Raw genomic sequence first — 21,741 nt, forward strand, 5'->3', positions numbered from 1 at the left:
GTGTTCAATATATTCATAAGTGGACTGAAAAAGGAGTAAACAGTGGCAACGTTTGCAGATGATACAAAATTATTCCAGAGAGTTAAGTCCAAAGCAGACTGTGAAGAGTTACAAAGGGATCTCACAAAACTCGGCAACTGGGCAACAAAATGGCAGATGAATTTCAATGTTGATAAATGCAAAGTAATTCATATTGGAAAACCTAATCCCAACTGTACATATAAAATGATGGAGTCTAGATGAGCTGTTACCACTCAAGAAAGAGATCTTGGAGTCACTATGGAGAGTTCTTTGAAAATATTCCGTCAATGTACAGCGGCCGTCAAAAAATGTTAGGAACCATTAGGAAAGAGATTGATAATAAGACAGACAACATCATACTGCCACTTATCAATCCATAGTGCACCCACACCTTGAATACTGTGTGCAGCTCTGGTTGCCCCATCTCAAAAATATGTATTAGAATTGGAAAAAGTACAGAGAGAGGCAACAATGTTTAGGATTCTGGAACAGCTTCCATATGAGGAGAGATTGAAAGGACTGAGACTGTTCAGTTTAGAAAAGAGATGACTAAGGGTATGTCTACACTATAAAATTAGGTCGAATTTATAGAAGTCGGTTTTGTAGAAAGCGTTTTATACAGTCGAGTGTGTGTGTCCTCACACAAATGCTCTAAGTGCATGTAGTCGGCGGACTGTGTCCACAGTACCGAGGCAACAGTCGATTTCCGGAGCTTTGCACTGTGGGTAGCTATCCCACAGTTCCCGCAGTCTCCACCGCCCATTTGAATTCTGGGTAGAAATCCCAGTGCCTGATGGGGCTAAAACATTGTCGCGGCTGGTTCTGGGTATGTATCATCAGGCCCCCATTCCCTCCCTCCCTCTGTAAAAGCAAGGGCAGACAATCGTTTTGCGCCTTTTTTCTTGAGTTACCTGTGCAGATGCCATACCACAGCAATCATGGAGCCTGCTCAGCTAACCATCACCGTATGTCTCCTGGGTGCTGGCAGACGTGGTACTGCATTGCTACACAGCAGCAATTTATTGCCTTTTGGCAGCAGACAGTGCAGTATGACTGGTAGCCGTCATTGACGTAGTCCTGGGTGCTCTTTTAACCGGGCACCTGGGCAAACATGGGAGTGACTCAGCCAGGTCATTTCCCTTGTTTCGTCTCATGGCGATTGAGTCCTACCGGCAGTGCACTGTCTTTTAATCTGTAGCTAGCAGAAGACGATGGCCAGTAGTCATACTGCACTGTCTAATGCCAAGCACCCAGGAGGTGATGATGGCTAGCGGTCGTACTTCACAGTCTGCTGCCAGCATGATGTATAAAGATAGATGAAGTGGCTCAAAACAAGAAATAGACCAGATTTGTTTTGTATTTATTTTCTCCTCCCTCCCTCCCTCCCTCCCTCTGTGAAATCAACGGCCTGCTAAACCCAGTTTTGAGTTTTATCCTTGAGGTTTTGAGTTCTATGCTTGAGGCGGCCATTCAGTTTCTCACAAAGCCACCCCCTTAGTTGATTTTAATTTCCTGTAAGCCAACCCTGTAAGCCATGTCGTCAGTCTCCCCTCCCTCTGTCAGGGCAACAGCAGACAATCGTTCCGTGCCTTTTTTCTGTGCAGACGCCATTCCACGGCAAGCATTGTGCCCACTCAGATCACTTTGGCAATTAGGAGCACATTAAACACCACACACATTACCCAGCAGTATATGCAGCACCAGAACCTGGCAAAGTGAAACTGGGTGAGTAGGCGACGTCAGCGCGGTTACAAGAGTGATGAGGACATGGACACAGACTTCTCTCAAAGCACGGGCCCTGCCAATGTGGGCACCGTGGTGCTAATGGGGCAGGTTCATGTGGTGGAACGCCAATTCTGGGCTCGGGAAACAAGCACAGACTGGTGGGACCGCATAGTGTTGCAGGTCTGGGACGATTCCCAGTGGCTGCAAAACTTTTGCATGCGTAAGGGCACTTTCATAGAACTTTGTGACTTGCTTTCCCCTGCCCTGAGGCGCAAGAATACCAAGATGAGAGCAAGTTGAGAAGCGAGTGGCAATAGCCCTGTGGAAGCTTGCAATGCCAGACAGCTACCGGTCTGTCGGGAATCAATTTGGAGTGGGCAAATCTACTGTGGGGGCTGCTGTGATGCAAGTAGCCAACGCAATCAAAGATCTGCTGATATCAAGGGTAGTGACCCTGGGAAATGTGCAGGTCATAGTGGATGGCTTTGCTGCAATGGGATTCCCTAACTGTGGTGGGGCCATAGACGGAACCCATATCCCTATCTTGGCACCGGAGCATCAAGCCAGCGAGTACATAAACCACAAGGGATACTTTTCAATAGTGCTGCAAGCACTGGTGGATCACAAGGGACGTTTCACCAACATCAACGTGGGATGGCCCGGAAAGGTACAAGATGCTCGCATCTTCAGGAACTCTGGTCTGTTTCAAAAGCTGCAGGAAGGGACTTTCTTTCCAGACCAGAAAATAACCGTTGTGGATGTTGAAGTGCCTATAGTTATCCTTGGGGACCCAGCCCCTTAATGCCATGGCTCATGAAGCCATACATAGGCAGCCTGGAGAGTAGTCAGGAACTGTTCAATTACAGGCTGAGCAAGTGCAGAATGGTGGTAGAATGTGCATTTGGATGTTTAAAAGTGCGCTGGCGCAGTTTACTGACTTGGTTAGACCTCAGCGAAACCAATATTCCCACTGTTATCACTGCTTGCTGTTCGCTCCACAATATCTGTGAGAGTAAGGGGAGACGTTTATGGCGGGGTGGGAGGTTGAGGCAAATCTCCTGGCTGCTGGCTACGCACAGCCAGACACCTGGGCGGTTAGAAGAGCACAGGAGGGTGCGGCGCGCATCAGAGAAGCTTTGAAAACCAGTTTCATGACTGGCCAGGCTACGTTGTGAAAGTTCTGTTTGTTTCTCCTTGAAGAAACCCCCGCCCCTTGGTTCACTCTACTTAGCTTCCTTCCCCACCTCCCTTTGATCACCGCTTGCAGAGGCAATAAAGTCATTGTTGCTTCACATTCATGCATTCTTTATTCATTCATCACACAAATAGGGGGATAATTACCAAGTTAGCCCAGGATGGGTGGTGGAGAAGGGAAGGACAAGGCCACATAGCACTTTAAAAGTTTAAAACTTATTGAATGCCAGCCTTCTGTTACTTGGGCAATTCTCTGGGGTGGAGTGGCTGGGTGGCCGGATGACCCCCACACTGCATTCTTGGGCATCTGTGTGAGGAGGCTATGGAACTTGGGGAGGAGGGCGGTTGGTTATACAGGGGCTGTAGCGGCGGTCTGTGCTCCTGCTGCCTTTCCTGCAGCTCAACCATACGCTGGAACGTATTAGTTTGATCCTCCAGCAGCCTCAGCATTGAACCCTGCCTCCTCTCATCACGCTGCCGCCACCTTTCAGCTTCAGCCCTCTCTTCAGCCCGCCACTTACTCTCTTCAGCCTCCCCCCATCGCGTGGCTAACAGCGAAGAACATTTCTGTTCAGCCATAGGCAAACAGCCCAGCAGAAACGGGTACCTCTGAATGTCCCCTTAAGAAAAGCACCCTATTCCAACCAGGTTTCAGAGTAGCAGCCGTGTTAGTTGTAGCTCACGAAAGCTTATGCTCTAATAAATTTGTTAGTCTCTAAGGTGCCACAAGTACTCAAAGAAACTGCGGAACCACCTATTCCAACCAGGTGACCATGAATGATATCACTGTCCTGAGGATAACACAGAGAGATAAAGAACGGATGTTGTTTGAACGCCAGCAAACATACACTGCAATGCTTTGTTCTACAATGATTCCCGAGTACGTGCTACTGGCCTGGAGCGGTAAAGTGTCCTACCATGGTGGATGGAATAAGGCTGCTCTCCCCAGAAACCTTTTGCAAAGGCTTTGGGAGTATATCCAGGAGAGCCATGAATGCCAGGGCAAATTAATCATTAAACATGCTGGCTTTTAAACCTTGTATAGTATTTTAAAAGGTATACTCACCAGAGGACACTTCTTCACCGGGCGGGTCCGGGAGGCAGCCTGGTGGGTTCGGGGGTTACTGGCTCCAGGTCCAGGGTGATAAACAGTTCCTGGCTGTTGAGAAAACCGGTTTCTCCGCTTGTTTGCTGTGAGCTATCTAGAACCTCCTCCTCATCATCTTCCTTGTCCCCAAAACCTGCTTCCGTGTTGCCTCCATCTCCATTGAAGGAGTCAAACAACATGACTGAGGTAGTGGTGGCTGAACCCCTAAAATGGCATGCAGCTCATCATAGAAGCGGCATGTTTGGGGCTCTGACCCGGAGCGGCCGTTCGCCTCTCTGGTTTTCTGGTAGGCTTGCCTCAGCTCCTTAAGTTTCACACGGCACTGCTTTGGGTCCCTGTTATGGCCTCTGTCCTTCATGCCCTGGGAGATTTTCACAAATGTTTTGGCATTTCGAAAACTGGAACGTAGTTCTGATAGCACGGATTCCTCTCCCCATACAGCGATCAGATCCGTACCTCCCTTTCAGTCCATGGTGGAGCTCTTTTGCGATTCTGGGACTCCATCATGGTCATCTCTGCTGATGAGCTCTGCATGGTCACCTGCAGCTTGCCACACTGGCCAAACAGGAAATTGAAATTCAAAAGTTCGCGGCCTTTTCCTGTCTATCTGATCAGTGCATCTGAGTTGAGAGTGCTGTCCAGAGCGGTCACAATGGAGCACTCTGGGATAGCTCCCGGAGGCCAATACTATCTAATTGCATCCATGGTACCCCAAATTCGACCCAGCAAAACCGATTTCAGCGCTAATCCCCTTGTCAGGGGTGGAGTAAGGAAATCGATTTTAAGAGGCCTTTAAGTCGAAAAAAAGGGCTTCGTCATGTGGACGGGTGCAGGGTTACATCGATTTAACGCTGCTAAATTAAACCTCAACGCCTAGTGTAGGCCAGGGCTAAGGGAGTATATGATAGAGGTACTATAAAATCATGACTGGGTGTAGAGAAACTGAATAAAGAAGTGTTATTTACCCCATCACAGAACACAAGAACCAGGGGTCAGTCAATTAAATTAATAGGCAGCAAGTTTAAAACAAACAAAAGGAAGTACTTCTTAACACAATACACAGGCAACCTGTGGCACTTGTTACCATGGGATGTCATGAAGGCCAAAAGTATGAGTGGATTCAAAAAGTAATTCAATAAGTTAATGAAGGATAGGTCCATAAATGGCTATTAGCCAAGATTGTCAGGGACGTAACACCGTGCTCTGGGTATCCCTGAACCTCTGATGGTCAGAAGCTGGGACTGGATGATACGGGATGGATCGCTCAGTAAATTACTCTGTTTGTTCATTCCTTTTGCAGGATCTGGCACCAGCCACTGCTGGAAGACAGGATACTGGGCTAGATGGACCATTGGTCTGGCTCAGTATGGCCATTGTTAAAGTCTTATTTATATCTACCTTTGAACTGGGCGGTGGGATTCCCAGCTTGCATAGACGTCACTGCGCTAGCTCTTCTTGAGTTAGCTCACTAAAAAGAGCAGTGCCTGGGCAGCAAATCTGACTAGCTGTTTGAGTATGTCTACCCCTCCCAGACTCCTTGGGTTTGTACCCAGGCAGCTAGTCCAAGTAACTGGCACTGCCCATGTTACCCCAGCTACATGACTATTTTTAGCACACTAGCTCAAGCAGCGCTGGCACAGGTACATCTACACACGCTGGGACTCACACCTCCCAGCTTGAAGGTAGACATGGCCAGTGTGTCTCGGTACTCTGTAGCTTCTGTTTGGTTCCTGCTGGTCCGCTAATTGCAGTTTCTTGTCTGTGTGTAGTAATTTGATCTACTGTGCGCCTGACAAAAACAATCGCATCATGCAAACTGTGGTCACATCTGTCATCATGTCATGCTTTCTAGCATGGACAGGGAGCCGAGAGTGTCTTCCTTGTGAGTATACTACAGCCTCTGTATTTTGGGAAGTGAGACCAGGGATGTACAGTTTAACCCACAACTGTCTTTATTAGATACATAACAAGATGGCTCCTACAGACTCTGAGCATGCAGACCCTGAGGGTGCCTGCATCATGTGAAAGACCTCTTTCACTGGGAGGCCCTCCAGTGACTACATATAACTAATTTTAAAGAGAGAAGGCTACAATATATTACAGTGGGAAGAGCCTCTGCACCTTTCGCCTGACACCGAATAGAGCTGGACATCAGCTCCAAACAGGCTGATCAGGAAAAGGCAGCTAAGGCTGGCATAGGGGCCCATGGGATCCATCAGCATGGTACATTAGCCAAGAACCCCCCATGCAGGGAACATGGAGAGTGCAGCTGCTGCTGCAGCCTGCCAGGGAAGAATTCTCTTACGTAGTGTCTCATACAAAGCCAGTTATTTTGTGCGGGGGATGGAAGGATCGCCATATTTGGGGTCGGGAAGGAGTTTTCCACCAGGTTAGATTGGCAGAGACCCTGTGGGCTTTTCGTCTTTTCGCCATGTGCAGTTTGGGGCACTGGTCACTTGCAGGTTTAAACTAGTGTAAATGGTGGATTCTCTGTAACTTGAAGTCTTTAAATCATGATTTGAGGACTTCATAATCTCAGCCTGATGTTATGGATCTATTACAGGAGTGGGCAGGTGAGGTTCTGTGGCCTGCAGTGTGCAGGAGGTCAGATTAGATGATCATGATGGTCCCTTCTGGCCTTAAAGTCTATGAATCTAGGATGAATTACACCTTTCAAATCTATTCAGTTCAGATACAAACGCTCTTAGTTCTGAAAGATAAGGCTGGCTTCTCTCTCTTTGTATGGAGTGAAATATTACCTTTTCTTATCAAATATTTATAGGAAGAGGAAAAACAGATTTGGGATTAATGCTATCATTACAAATGACTATTGGTGAAATAGTTACTATGTATTTTTTAGAAAAACCTTTCAGAAGAAACTGCTGATCAAGGAGCAACATCTACATTTTCTCAGACCTTATAAAAAAGAGAAAATTTTAGGAGCTAAAAATAATCCCCACCATTCAATTATATCGGAAATTACACTAGTGACAAAAAAACTTAATTTAGTAAAACTAAATCATCTGACTTGGATAAGCTTGACAGCTCAATTTATATAAAATTCAGTGAATTGTCGCTCCATATTGAAATAAACTGTATTTTGGATTTGCTAAGAATAATAAATTAAATCTAGGCATTTTGCCTGAAAACAAAAAGAAGGGACACTTGAAATGTGAAAATTACAGCCCTCTTGCTCATGGCTCAACTCCTGCTACCCATACTTACAGAAGTAATCCCATTGACATAATAATTCTGGCAGGATGTTTAGAATCAGACATTCAAATATGAATAAGTCATGCATCAGAATAGATCAGATTCTGTATGATCCAGTAATATTCCTGCTGGGATAAAGCTGCTCCCCCTCCCCACCATACTTCCCTTACTGTGCAACCCAGGTCAACCTGCCCACATGAGTGGAGAGAAACATTCTGACCTATAGGTATGTCTACACTGCATTATAAACCCTGCGCTCTTCACTTGCGGACTTGAGGTTTCCAAACCTGGGACTGAATATCCACACTGCATTGTAAACCTGGATTTACAGTTGTTGGCCCCAGGTCTCACAATTGTGGTAATGCATCCATACTGTACTACACAGCTCTTGTGACTCAGGTCTGCAGCGTGGGCTGCATCCACACTGCAACATGTCAAGGCTTGGATCTGATTTACAGTAGGACTCGGGCTTGGACCCGTCCCTGGGGACAGGGGAGGGGTCTGTGGGGCAGGGCTGATGACAGGGAGGGAAAGAGAGGGCAATTGTACTGGGGTCCCAAGCTCAGGTGCCCTCCCCCCCAAAAAAAGTCTGTAACTTCTGTATTAATAAAGTTAAATGGGAGGGGGTGAGGCCTCCAGTGAACCTGATGTTCCAGGGCCCCATATTTCTCTTGGCTGGCCTGGATCTGGGTCCTGAGGGTTTACTAACCCAAGCCAGAAAGATTTTGTGTTAGGCCAATGGGGGGTTTGGGCTGAAACCTGCATCCCAGGTTTACAATACAGTATAAACATATCTTAGTTATTAACACCTCTTTCTTATAGCAAACAGAGACGAAAAAGTTCATGACCTTTTTTTCCGGCCATAGCCGTTGTAACAATAAGGCAAGTTTAATATTGCTATGTTACTTTAGTATATGTACAAATAGTACTTAAAATGAAACTTTTTAATATGGTTACTAAGGTAACAACAACCTTGTGATTCTCCGCTTGTCTGGTGTTTTTGCACAATTCTTCTGAGCCATTATCAGTTAGATAAGCTCTTGTGACTTATGTCAGGTCAGAATAACCAGGACAAAGTTATCACAAACATTACAGCACCAGAAACTTCCAGAAAATAAGGCTCATCAACAATTTTCTTTATGAATTAAATATTTTGTTTTAAAACGATCCTTTAAAAAAAGTCTAAAAAGCAGCTCTGTTTTGAAAGTTATTTACAAAAGGTATAAATGGCTCAGGTGGAATGATCAGAGTGGGAATATGCCAACGATACCTTCAGTTCAGAATAAAAAGTCAACAGCATCGGAAAAAAATTGTTTGAGTAACTTGATAAAAAGTTGATAACTCAACAAAATTCACCCCAGCAGTGCCCACCAGTTAATAATTCTTCTTCTATAAAAGCCGCATGTTCCCCTGAGGGCTTCTTTCACCTTCATCATGAGGAGAATCATACTGACACTGATGTTCACTTTTGTGGGTAAGTTCTTTTTTTTTAATAATACTTGGCAGGGAAGTTCAGAGGGGGCCTGAAGAGATTAGGCACCCAAATCTCATTGACTTCCATGTGAGATGGAGCTGAACTCCCTTAGGCACTTTTTAAAGCCCTAGTCACAAGCTTTATTGGAGTTTTATGGATAAGTCAGTCTATTAAATGTGAAGTCAAAATAGTTGTTTTCAGTGTCTTACATATCCATTTGATTTTTTTTCCCCACAGGGAGTCAGAAATATGACATTGGTAAGTCTACTGCTCATTTTAAATTAATGGACCTAACTCTGCCATCATATATACGGGTACATCTCCTGCTAACGTCTCCTGTTTTTCTGGGGGTAGAATTGGGCAAGTGACTTTTTGTTGTGATGATGATGATGAACATGTCACAAAAATGTTGGCATAAGTAGATATTTCAACTACTTTTTTTATTAGCACCTGGTTTTAGCAACAGCAAGACCTACTTGTACAGCTATGAAGGCCTCATTCTGCATGGTCTGCAAGACAGAGGTTTGGCAAGAGCTGGGCTAAGGCTGACATGCAAAGTAGAGATCAGTGGATTGTCACACAACTATCACATGCTGAAGGTAAATGACAATGTATATGAAGGAAAGCAATCAAGCAAAGGAAGATGCATTAAATAGTAATGGAAGTTATAGTAATACATCCAGGCCTGTGTAATGGACTGGCACCCAGAGAACAACCACATTAGAATCCTAGGGCCCTTAACTCCGTAACCAGTCAGTTAAGGATTTCCCCCGGCATGGGGGAATCCCCAAGTAGTGCAGAGTCAGTGTGTTCAGCTGTATAACCCCCTCCCAGTTCCAAGTGTAGGTGCTCAGCTAAGGAGGTGGCTGGGGAAAGAGGGCATGACTTAGTGTTGTAGTGCTGCTGCTGTCTTTGGCTGACACCATGCAGAGCTATTGCAGAGTGTTTCAAATTAGAGCAGCATTAAGGCTGCTCTTAGTTGTGTTAGGAGCTGACTGGTCTCTGGGTGGCCCCAGGATGTGGTGGTGATGAATATGATATAAATCCTTCTTTGCCCCCCCCCCCCCCCCCCCACCAGGGTTTTGTACTGAGCCAGACCTAAGAATTGGCCTCATAGCTGATCCTGTATGTTGCTGAATGCCCTGTCTCCTGATGGTTTTGCTAGAAGCTGAGGAATTCAGAGCACTCAGCACTCCACAGCAGTAGGCACCCAAAAAGTTTTGGAGAACTCAGATTGTGTATGGAAAATTACAGATTGGGGTAGATTCTACTACCACAGAGGTCAATGGCAAAATTCCCACCGATTTCAAAGGAAGCAGGAGCAGGCGCCAGATCTATAGATGCTTTTCAAAACAAAGTTACATAAGTTGTTTGAAGGCTGTATTCACATAATTACCCTGAATGCTTGAAAAATACCAGAGGCATTTGTTAAAACAACTGTCTGTGCAAATACTTTATCAGACAAACAGGATGTTTTAAAAAGAAAGTTAATAAAAATTAAAGAATGAAATAACCCCATTTTGTCATATCTTTTCCATAGCTTGAGAAAAGCTGAATGCTGTAGATAAAATGTCATGCCTGGTGTTATTTCCTGTTTCCTCGATCTGTTTTTTCAATATTGTTTAGCTTTAATTTTTATTCAGAACTGGAGAATTACAACAATAATATCCCAGCTCTAGGAGTGTTCCTATTCATTAGAAAAAAATACATTCAACAATTTAAAACATGGCAAGAGAAAAGGGGTCTAAGCATCTAAACAAATGGAAATAAGAGACAAATGTGGGGGAATATTTTTTATATATATATAAACACTGCCAGAATTAGGCCCAGAAGCTATTTTTCTTTGTTACTTTTACTATAACAAATGGATTTGTGCCACACCAACATAATTTATTATGTACCTCACCCTACGATAGGATAATGATAACACAATGAAAGATCTGAATGGAAATAATATAATATCTATTAGAAATATTTATTCACTTTGCTAAATTCTGATCACAGTTATACTGGGGAAACCCAGCTGAACTCTAAGAGGTTTCAGAGTAGCAGCCATGTTAGTCTGTATCCGCAAAAAGAAAAGGAGTACTTGTGGCACCTTAGAGACTAAATAAATTTGTTAGTCTTTAAGGTGCCACAAGTACTCCTTTTTTTTTTGAACTCTAAGAGTTTCACTGGTTAAAAAGAAACCAAAAATTGACCCTAAATGTCTTGATTCTGTAGCTCTGTCTTTACATTACTGAGGGCAACATGCAGGGATTCTGAATTACAGAATACTGACATAGATTAAAATGACAAAGGGGCAATCCACACTTAGCAGCAGTCATTAAATAAGGCTTAGAATAAAATTAGAATTATATATAGGAAATGTCTTGTTTTTACAACCCCTTTCCCCTCATGTCTCTAGATTACAAGCAAGTACCAGTAAAATTAAACACCTTTTATAGGCTGCTAGCACTATAATTGGTTGACACCTCCAGAGGGAAGGGCATAATATCTGTGTTGGTAGGAACCAGAGATCCTTCCTCCTCCCCTATTAAAAACAATGGTCCTCTTATTCTCATAACCAATGATATTTTTGTGCAGCACAGTGGCTAGCAGCTGTAATTCTAAACATTTGTATATGGAGGCACACATAAGCAGTGTTTTGGCTGCACTTCCCAGAACACTTTGTGTGAAAGCTGACTGAAGCTTTGGGGATAGGGAAGGTATTTCCCTCCCCAGCAGATAGTCTGTGTAATCAGGGTTTTCACTCGCCACTTGAACATTCAGATGGCACTACCAGGTTTGTGGGACTAATGAAGGTTGCAAGATTTGTTTTATTCTCTGTCAGAACTTTGGGTGGGCAGAAATCCTTTGTGGAAACTGTGTCTTGACAGCTTCATCCCAAACCCAAGTATAGGAAAGGAAAGGAGATCATTTTATGCAATGTTTGGACAAGTGGCTTTGTGATGGAGCTCAGATTCTTCGCTTGGGGAAATATTTTTAACTGACAAAAATTTTGACAGGTGTGTTTTCTGAATTTTGTTCTCAGATCCTATCTCCACAGTTGGATGAATACAATGGAATCTGGCCCAGAGATCCATTCACTCGATCTTCCAAACTCATCCTGACAATTGCATCATGTCTCACCCGACTCTTTAAGTTTGAATACAACAGAGGGCAGTTTGGGAACATTTATGCCCCCAAAGAGACTCCTGTCACATGTGTTAACCTAGTGAGAGGGATTCTGAACATGTTGCAGATAACTGTCAAAAAGTCACAGAACGCATATGACTTGCAAGAGGTTTGTTTTTCCTTTCAAATTCTAGTCGGTCATAAGAACATTCATTTTTTATTATAAAATTATTTTGATTCAGATACAGTTTCCAGGAAGGTTACTGTTCACCTGCTCCTTGTCCTGGAATGAAAGTCTGTTTCAAATGAGAAATGCAATTAAGCTCTATCAATCTCTATAGGCCGGGATTGGAGGTGTCTGCCATACAAGGTACATTATCCAGGAAGACAGGAAGAGTAACCGAGTCACAGTATTCAAAACCAAAGACCTCAACAACTGCCAGGATAAAGTGGTGAAGAACATTGGAATGGCTTACATCCGCCCTTGTGCTACCTGCCCACTGGTATGGAACATATAGACATATAATGCCAAATTAACTGCAGGTGTATACACGTATCGCTGAGCTGATTTAAACAGAGATGGAGTATACTCATTTCAATGGTGAATTTGGCTCATTCATGATAAATCTGGAGTTAAACAATGGTCTGTTCTCATTTACTTTGCCCTTTTAGAAAGAAAAGATCATAAAAGGAACAACTGCATTCACCTACAAAATGAAATACACAAATGCTGGCACACTGATCACACAAGCTGTGTCTCAGCAGGTCTATCAGATTTCCCCTTTCAGTGAACCTGCTGGTGTTGCTGTCATGGAGGCAAGGTAGGCCTCAGCAATTACACTGTAAATGAGCATAATGATCAGAACGGGAAGAATACCTTTAAAATACATCCACCAAGACTTTGGGAATAAAACGAAAATTGCTGCAACCGGATGGTTCTTTTGTTAGTTTTTGGCATTCAGAGGAGTAATCCGGTCCTATGTGTCTCTGCCTGTATCTAAGTTTCTTCTCTGTAATTAATGCAGCCCAAATTGCTGTATGTGGCATTTCACTTTTGCATAGGGTACATGTCACGTACATGTAAACTGAAATATCTGAGAAATGTAAATATCAATAAGATGCTGTTAATACTAGCTTCTCCTCAGTTTGCCTTGTTAAAATGATAGAGAAGCTGTGAGATTTAAATATAAACTTTTTACTGTAAAAATGTTCATGTTGTTGCAAGTTTCATACATGCTCATATTTTACACTTGATATTTTTAGCCAGAGATCTCCATGTGTTTACAAACTTCAGTTAAGTCTCCTAACACCCTGATGGCTTATATAAATAACCAACATGGAGTGACTTGTTAATAGTCTTACTGAACAGTTTGTGAACAATCTGCAAATGTAAAATGATAACCTCAAGAAATTTTTCAGGATTTAATAATGAATAAATTTGAATAAATAATGAATAAATTTGAGAATTTTCTGATCCATTTACAGACAATGTGAAGTTATTGTTGGGAGTCTTTCATTCAGCTATAATATCCACTGGATTTAGCTTAGACAAATGGAGCACCCAAAGTAAAATGTTATGGCTACATTTCACTCTTTTCCTTGCAGACAAGAACTTACTTTGAATGATATTAGAAACAGTCAAGCAAGCACATCAGAAATTCAGTTGCAAAACTATGGAAGTCTTCGTTACCATTTTGCAAGAGAACTACTCCAGATGCCAATTCATCTAATAAAGATGAAAAATCCTGAATCACAGGTATAAGATGCTTAATATTTTAGGCTCTTTCATTATTTATAAAGCTAATGGAAGATCAGGAAATTATTTCAGACACTTACGATATCTTGTAATCCCTTCTGTCTTCTGTTTTTTTATCAGATAGTAGAAATACTACAACAATTAATTCAGCGTGATCAACAAGGGTACAATAGAGAAGCTCCAGTCAAGTTCTTAGAACTTATCCAGCTTTGTCGTGTTGCAACCCCTGAAAACCTTGAGTCTCTTTGGAAACAATTTGCTGATAAACCTCAATATCGGTAATTGACTGTATCACTCTCAATCAACATTTCTGAATAGAGAAATTCTGACAATGAAAATAATAGATGCCTCCTCTTGTTTACAGGCGCTGGTTATTGAGCGCAATCTGTGCAGCAGGAACTACTGAGACATTCATGTTCCTTAAGCAAAAAATTCATAATGAGGACATGAGCTATTTGGAATCAGCTCTGACTATCGCTCTCGCCTTCCATTTATCCAAAGCTGATGACCACACTTTACAAGCTGTAGCAGTGAGTACAGTACAAAGGATCATTCCTCATTCTGTTGTCTTATAATTCTTCTACTAGAGAAACAGAGTGTGTGGGGGTGGGGTGGGGGGGGTAATATCTTTTACTGAACTATCTTCTGTTGGTGAAAGAGACAAGCTTTCGAACTTCAAAGAGCTGCTCTTCAGGTGTAGGACCGGTACTCAGGGCAAGTCTATACTTAAAATGCTGCATTGGCGCAGCCACATCAGTGCAGCTGCACTGCTGTAGCGCTTTAATGAAGATGCTCTTCTCTGATTGGCGAGAGCTCTCCCATTGGCGTAGTTAATCCCCCAATGGAGAGGTGGTAGCTATGTCGGCAGGAAAAGCCCCCCTGCCGACATAGCATTGTCTATGCTGGCACTTAGGTTGGCATAACTACATCACTCAGGAGTGGGGATTTTTCACATCCCTGAGAGGTGTAGTTATACCGAAGTAATGCTGCAGTGTAGATCTGCCCTTATTGTCATGCAAAACACAGGTTGGAAGAGATTGTTTACCAGAAGTAGTTACATTTGAAGAGACTATTCAAAGTGAAGTGTCCAGTTAATAAAAAGAAAAGGAGTACTTGTGGCACCTTAGAGACTAACAAATTTATTTGAGCATAAGCTTCCGTGAGCTACAGCTCACTTCATCGGATGAAGTGAGCTGCAGCTCACGAAAGCTTATGCTCAAATAAATTTGTTAGTCTCTAAGGTGCCACAAGTACTCCTTTTCTTTTTTGCAAATACAGACTAACACAGCTGCTACTCTGAAACCTGTCCAGTTAACATCACTGCAGCCATAGGATAGAAAAGCAGGAGGGTAGTGGTTACATATTGTTGCAATGAGCCATAAATCCAGTGTCTTTATGACAACCATGATTTTTAGTGTCTAGCAATGTTATGAATTTAAGCTCCCAGGCTCATCTTTTGAAGGTGTTGTGCAAGTTTCCTTTGAGGACAAGAACTGAGGGGTCAGATATGGAGTGATCGATTTGTGAAAAGCGTTCACTCATGTCTGATATGGTGTTTTTATCTTTTAACATTTTTCTGTTTGAGTTCATTGGAGAATATAGTGATTGTCTAGTTTCACCCACATAGTTGTACTGGGGCATTTAGTGTATTGGATGAGATACACTACATGTTGTGACAGGCATGTGTAAGACCCATTGATCTTGAAAGGTGAGTTGTGGCGTTTTTTAAATCATTATAGCAGTGGAGATACGTCTGCAGGTTTTGCATCTGTTATGGCAGGGTCTGGTGCTGCTTTGAGTTGGTAGGACCTGGTATGTGTGGAGCTTGCTTCTGATGATGAGCCTGGAGAGACTGGACAGTTGTTTGAAGGCCAGAAGAGGGGGCTTAAGAAAGATTTCTTTCCAGATGTCGTCCCCATCGAGTCTGGATTGTAATTGTTGAATGATACCCTGTATGGACCCCAGTACAGGGTGGCAGGAAACAACTAGGTGTGTGCAGTCAAAGCAGGTGTTTTTTCTGTATTGAAGCAGATTCTCTTGGTGTATTTGGGTGGCCTGTTTGATCTACTTCTCTGGGGGAGTGTCCTTGTTTGGTGAAGGCGGTTTTAAGTGGGTTACGGTGTACATCTTGGACTTTCCCCTTAGAGCATAATCTGTTATATCTGAGTCCCTGGCTGTGGATAACAGATTTCTTGGTGTGTTTGGGATGGTTACTGGATCTGTGAATATAGGTGTGATGATACATGGGTTTCTTATATATAGTTGTCTATAAGGTTCCATTGTTGAAGCTGATCGTGGTGTCCAGGATATTTGCATGTGGTGTAGTGTCCATGTGTTGGGTCCTCCTTCTACTAGCAGACCCCAATCCACTTTTATTAGTGAATTTACACAATGATATGTGGTGGATGTGACATATTTCCTTTTTAAAGCAGTTCACTGTAAAGTTCAGGGTCATTAGAAAAATGTTGATATTTTGATGAATTTTTTCAATCATTGAAAATTTTTAAACACCTTGGATATTTGATGATAGCTGGTCAACCGCCCCCCCTCCAATCTATGAAAATTTTCATCATTTTTTTCTGCCAAAAATAGAAATTTGGACAATTTAGACCCACTCTGATCATTAATATGTGAGGGAAATTAGTTACCGTCAATAATATCACAGCAACTTCACATCCTGGTCGTATGTCTGAATTTGTTACAAGTCTGTTTTCATTTTACTGAAAATACCTAGGAAAATCCAAGATAGTTTCTGGTTTGTTCTAATAGGTAAGGTGAACATTCAACTAAATATGATTTTTACTGGATACCAATATTAAGATGTGCTGCTTCTTACTTCTGCAGGATCTAGTGACCAGCTTCCGAATTCAGAGAGCTCCTATGCTTCGCAAGCTTGCTTACCTGGCATATGGTTCCATGATAAACAGATATTGTTCTATATCATCATCTTGTCCTAATACAATTCTTCAGGTGAGTGGGTTTTATTTCAGATTTTTTAACACCTGAAGAAATTTCAGAAACTGCTTCTAGTTTAGTTCCCACTGAATTGTATGTAAATCAGGTCAATAGAGGTTTAAATTCCATCATTTGCAGCTGTGATCAACTGCAAAATCGCAAACAAAATTAGAAGGTGAATGGAAGCTCTTTGAAAAACCTTAACCGTTCAGAATTTTGAATGCAAGCAGTGATAGTCCATAAGGAAGATGGATTCTGTAAACAAGTTGAAATTGAATTTACGAGTGGCAATTTGTCCGATTATAATAAGAGTACTATGGTATCTGTTCCTACATATAGTACATGCTACTTTACAGTGGTAACATTACTCCTCAATATCACTATAAATGAAGCTCCAGACATATCCCAAGTCATGGCTCCTAAAATGATCATCTTAAGAAGAAACTTCATGATTGTACAATGTTCCCAGGTCTTCTCTGATCATTGTCTTCAGTCTATGGAGGTATTCCTATGTTCAGAAGTACCAGAGTACTGAGATGGTCTGTTGACATCAGAATGTGTTTAAACCTTGAAAACCAGCACAAAAGGGTTAAACAAAGGAAAGTCTGTACAAAAGTAGTCTGTCCTTGTCATATGGGTAATTCCTACCCAATGAATCTGGAAAGCAGAAAACATTCAAATGAAGTTATGAGAATATAGGGGAACACATTTGGCAGCACCTAATGGACTCTAATAGAGATTGCCAGGGGTGTTGTCAATACTGAATTTGGTGCCTGTTTTATAGGGCTCTGGAAGCTGCAATAGAATCATTGAGAGAATGACCCTCTCTGTGAATTCCCCCAGGGCTCAGGGGCCAGGCTGGTCTGGGGAGGTGCATTTTGCAACTCCCTGGGTGGGTGAATAGGGATGAACCTGGCCCAGGTATAACGCAGGGAAAGTTACACTAGTCTAAGTCAGTGAATGCTACTTGCTCTTCTCTGTATTCAGCACTATTGTAATGGGAGCCTGGGAATGAAATGTGCAAAGAAGAGAGCAAGGTCTTGGAGCGAAAGGCTTTTTATTCCCTGTGGGCAAGGATGGCAGTGTGTACATGCGAGATTATTATTTGAATTAACAAAGCTACACATTCTTGCTTTGTTTGCAGCCCCTCCATGATCTTGCAGCTGAGGCAATCAGCAAGAACCATGAAGATGACATGGCCTTGGCTCTGAAAGCCATTGGCAATGCAGGAGAACCAGCCAGTATCAAGCGCATCCTGAAGTTCTTGCCAATATTTTCACCTGCCGCGATGGCTTTTCCAGTTAGAATTTATACTGATGCTGTTTTGGCCTTGAGAAAAATAGCCAGGAAAGACCCTTCAAAAGTAAGTGAAACTATTGTTTAAACAAACTCATTGGACATAAAGAATACAGGATGTAATGCAGGTCACGTCCGTGACATACTTTTTGTGGAGTCAGTATGTAATATTAGATACCCAAGGCCAGATTCTCAGCCAGGGTAAGTCAGAATAGCTCCATTGACTTCAGTGGAACTAAACTGATTTACCCCAACTGGGGATCTGGTTCGCATTTTTTAAAGTCTTACCTTCTAGACTTGTCATGCTCTTTATGTACACAATTAAAGACTGCGCCCTCTGACCTTGGTCTCACTGAAATCAAGAAGAGTTTGACCATTGATTGCGGTGGAAGTAAGTTTGAGCCCAAAATAATTTGCAACGGAGGTTCGTAGTAGTAGAATCAGTGGTACAATATACCATATTGTGACTATAGGAGACTTTAAAATTAAGACAAGAAATAGTCTTATTTTAATTCAGAAGAGTAAAACACTGTTGCATCATTTTAGCATGGCTCATGATATGGGTTTTAAAAAATGGTTCCATTCACCAGGTTTGTTGATTGTTTTGTCTCTAGCACTGCTACGGAATGCACTACGGGCAGATTCCCAGCTAGTGTAAAGTAGCATAGGTCCATTGACACCAATGGGCCTATCTATAGCAATTTATACAGCTGAGGATCTGCCCTTTAGCTCTTCACATATATATGGCTGGACATAGATAATAGATTAATGCATAAGCAGAAAGTTGATCAATGTGAGGATATATAAAAAATCAAATAAAATTGTATAATCAGTATTACAGGCATTCCTGATCGTGTGGTTTCTGTCCACGCAAAGCTCACACTGACATCAGTAGGAATTTTAAGTAGAAAAGGGATCTCATTCTAAAAATTAAAACTATAAAAATGTAATAAGCATAGTCACTTTCTTGTTTTTTAGGATTCTTTATCAGAATTATAAACTGCAGATGAAAAAGAATTCTGTTTCCTATACCGTATGTTGTGATCTTTTATTAACTTAAATAATACAGGGGAGAAAGAGAGTGTGTGCTAATCCACTGTCTATTTGTCTGTCTGTGTGTTTATACCATGCTTATTACTGTAGTATCTGAGTGACTACAATCTATGTATGGAAGTCCCACTGATAGCAAGTAGTGTAAGCAATGGTGAATACAAATTACTCTGATCCTTCCCTATTGCACACAATATACTCTCCCTGATATCAGTTGGAATTAGGTCATTGTAAGCTGCAAGACTGGGCATATTATTAATGGCAATTCCCCCCCACTTCTGTTCATTGTGCCCCAACACTACCTATCTTTGTGCATCAGCGCCTACGTTGCAAAGACGGCCATACTTTCAGTTTTATTCTCCCCTCAATATATGTGAGTGACTCACCAGTGCAAACTGCATTCTTTTAAAGGGAGAATACACCCTAAGAAGTTATTAGGACCTGGAAATGTGTTTTTCCCCCCCTTCCAGGTACAGGAAATTCTTCTCCAGATCTTTGTGGACCATTCACTCACTCCTACTGTCCGAATGATGGCTTGTGTTGTCATCTTTGAAACTAAGCCTGCTCTTCCTCTCGTAACAACTATGGCTAATGCTCTGCTAAAGGAGAGCAGTTTGCAGGTTGCCAGTTTCACATATTCCCATATGAAGGTTTTGGCAATAAACAGGATACCACAGCTCTATAATGTGTGAGTAAAAAGAGAAGTAAAACTTTCCATTGTAAGTAGTGATTTTCATTACAATTTTATAAGTATAAATGCAAAGTGAATTCAATTACTGTGGAGAATTATCTCCATTTTACTTAGATCTGCTGCTTGCAACATTGCCCTTAAACTACTGAGCCCAAGACTTGACAGGCTGAGCTATCGTTACAGCAAGGTTATTCATGTTGGCGGCTATTACCGTGAGTACCAGATATGCTGTGGAACTGCTTTGGCTAATATTATATTCTTAGAAAATTCCCATAGAAAAGCCATGAATTTCAACTGAAATCCTGCCATTGGCAGTGGAATTTGTCCATTCCTGGAGTAGGAAAAGCACATAGACCTCTTAAACTACAGATGTCTCAGGATCTATGGAGAATACTATGGATCGCTAGACTTCAGCTATGGACTGAGGTATTTGTGTAGACACCCAATATTCCTCAGATCTGCTGCCTCACCTCCCAGAAAGGACATGATCCCAAATTCTCCCCTCAGAGAGACTTTGCATGTGAAGATTGGGCATCCTATAGAAATCAATGCTGACAGACTCATTTACATGATTACACACAGAAAGTGACTATACCATATGTGCACAAGATATCATTGGACCACAATGAAAACCAAATCTCTGCTGTATTTTGATTTCTACTATAGCGGAATATAGAGCTGGCGCAATTGGAAGAATCTATCTCATGAACAGTCCAAGCAGTATGTTACCATCTGCGATAATTATGAAACTGAGAGGATACTATGCAAATACCGCAACTGATTTTATCGAGGTAAATATTACATTTAGAGCAACAATCAAACCTATACAAATATTTCTCATGGAAGCCTTCTGGATGGACTGCAGCATTTAACCACAGCCCTGAATAGGGGTTGGTGCAGATGGAAGGCTTGGGGAGGGAGTCTGATTGCAATTGTCCTTGGCCCTCTAGGCTTATAGACTCTGACGAGAGAGGCTATCAAAGCATTCAGGGTGGAAATAAAATGTAACAAAAGTAAAGGAAATCTCAGAAGGCTCATTGAATATCTGTCTGTAAACCTGAACCATAACTGCCTAACATACATGTGTGTAAAGGTTATACTAGGGATTTCCTGCTACTCTTTGAGCCAGATCCATTACTGGATACACAGCAGCAATTTTATTGACTTTAATGGAGTCATGACAGCTCATGACAATGGTTAAATCTGACCCTCCATATTTTCTCTCTCCATCATTACTAGTTTTTTCATGGCTTTCACCTAGTAAAGACCAATGTTTGATACTCCTCCACTCTCTGTATTTTAACTGTGTCATATTCTGGTCTGCCTAATTTTATTTGTTTTGCATAGGTGGCTCTCCAATCACAAGGCCTAACAGAGCTCATCAGGAAACAGAACATCCCCTTTGCTGAATATGACACATACAAAAAATTGAAGGTGCTTGGGAAAACGGTATGTGTATTCATTCTTCACATCTATTTGAAATATATTACTGGAATTCTTGGTACTGCATTTCTTACCCAGCCAAAACTCCCACAGCAGTGTGAGTGAGTGAGGAGTACAGGAGAAAGCCCCAAATGACATATCTAGCCATACACTGCAAGCTTTTAGGGATAGGCACCATCTTTTCACTGTATATGTGTCAGTGCCTAGCACAAGGGTGCCCTGATCCCTGATTGGGGCTAGTACAGATGATGATGATAGTAATAATTAATACAAACATTAAAGTGCATGTTAAAATACAGTATATCAATTTTCTTTAAAAAAATTATTGCTGTATAGAATTTTTTTCTTTATTAGCATTTTCTTGGGTGTAGCCCACTGTTTACAATGGTCTTTACCCAGGTACTAAATGGGCAAATTCACACTGAGGTCAATGGTAGTTTTGCCTGAATAAGCCTAGATAACATCCTCAGGATTTGACCCAGTATTTGTTAATACAGTCCTATATGTAAAGCAACATTTTTTCTCTAGGTTCTGGGATGGAAGGAACTGCCTCCTGAAAACCCACTCATATCAGCCTATGTAAAAGTATTTGGCCATGAGCTTGCCTTTGCTGACATCAACAAGGAGCTCATTCAACAGACAGTGAAGGTATTGATTGCTCCTATTTTTCTGTTTTGTCTGAGGGGCTCCACAGTTTC

The 21,741-nt window shown here is 42.0% G+C and overlaps 1 protein-coding gene across 1 annotated transcript in view; it reads left to right on the forward strand.

Annotated features, from left to right (window-relative positions):
• The first annotated feature begins 8,695 nt into the window (after positions 1–8,695).
• Positions 8,696–21,741, forward strand: part of LOC119860517 (vitellogenin-2-like) — a 34,444-nt gene continuing 21,398 nt past the window's right edge. The window contains exons 1-16 of the mRNA XM_043491456.1: positions 8,696–8,735; positions 8,973–8,993; positions 9,183–9,334; positions 11,770–12,021; positions 12,194–12,355; positions 12,525–12,673; positions 13,458–13,608; positions 13,729–13,886; positions 13,973–14,138; positions 16,453–16,578; positions 17,708–17,926; positions 19,380–19,597; positions 19,715–19,812; positions 20,267–20,391; positions 20,948–21,049; positions 21,572–21,691. Of these exons, the coding sequence (XP_043347391.1) occupies positions 8,696–8,735; positions 8,973–8,993; positions 9,183–9,334; positions 11,770–12,021; positions 12,194–12,355; positions 12,525–12,673; positions 13,458–13,608; positions 13,729–13,886; positions 13,973–14,138; positions 16,453–16,578; positions 17,708–17,926; positions 19,380–19,597; positions 19,715–19,812; positions 20,267–20,391; positions 20,948–21,049; positions 21,572–21,691 (2,259 nt within the window). The remainder of the gene's footprint in view (positions 8,736–8,972; positions 8,994–9,182; positions 9,335–11,769; positions 12,022–12,193; positions 12,356–12,524; positions 12,674–13,457; positions 13,609–13,728; positions 13,887–13,972; positions 14,139–16,452; positions 16,579–17,707; positions 17,927–19,379; positions 19,598–19,714; positions 19,813–20,266; positions 20,392–20,947; positions 21,050–21,571; positions 21,692–21,741) is intronic.

Source organism: Dermochelys coriacea, chromosome 8 (assembly GCF_009764565.3).
Source record: "Dermochelys coriacea isolate rDerCor1 chromosome 8, rDerCor1.pri.v4, whole genome shotgun sequence".
NCBI classification, from domain to species: Eukaryota; Metazoa; Chordata; order Testudines; family Dermochelyidae; genus Dermochelys; species Dermochelys coriacea.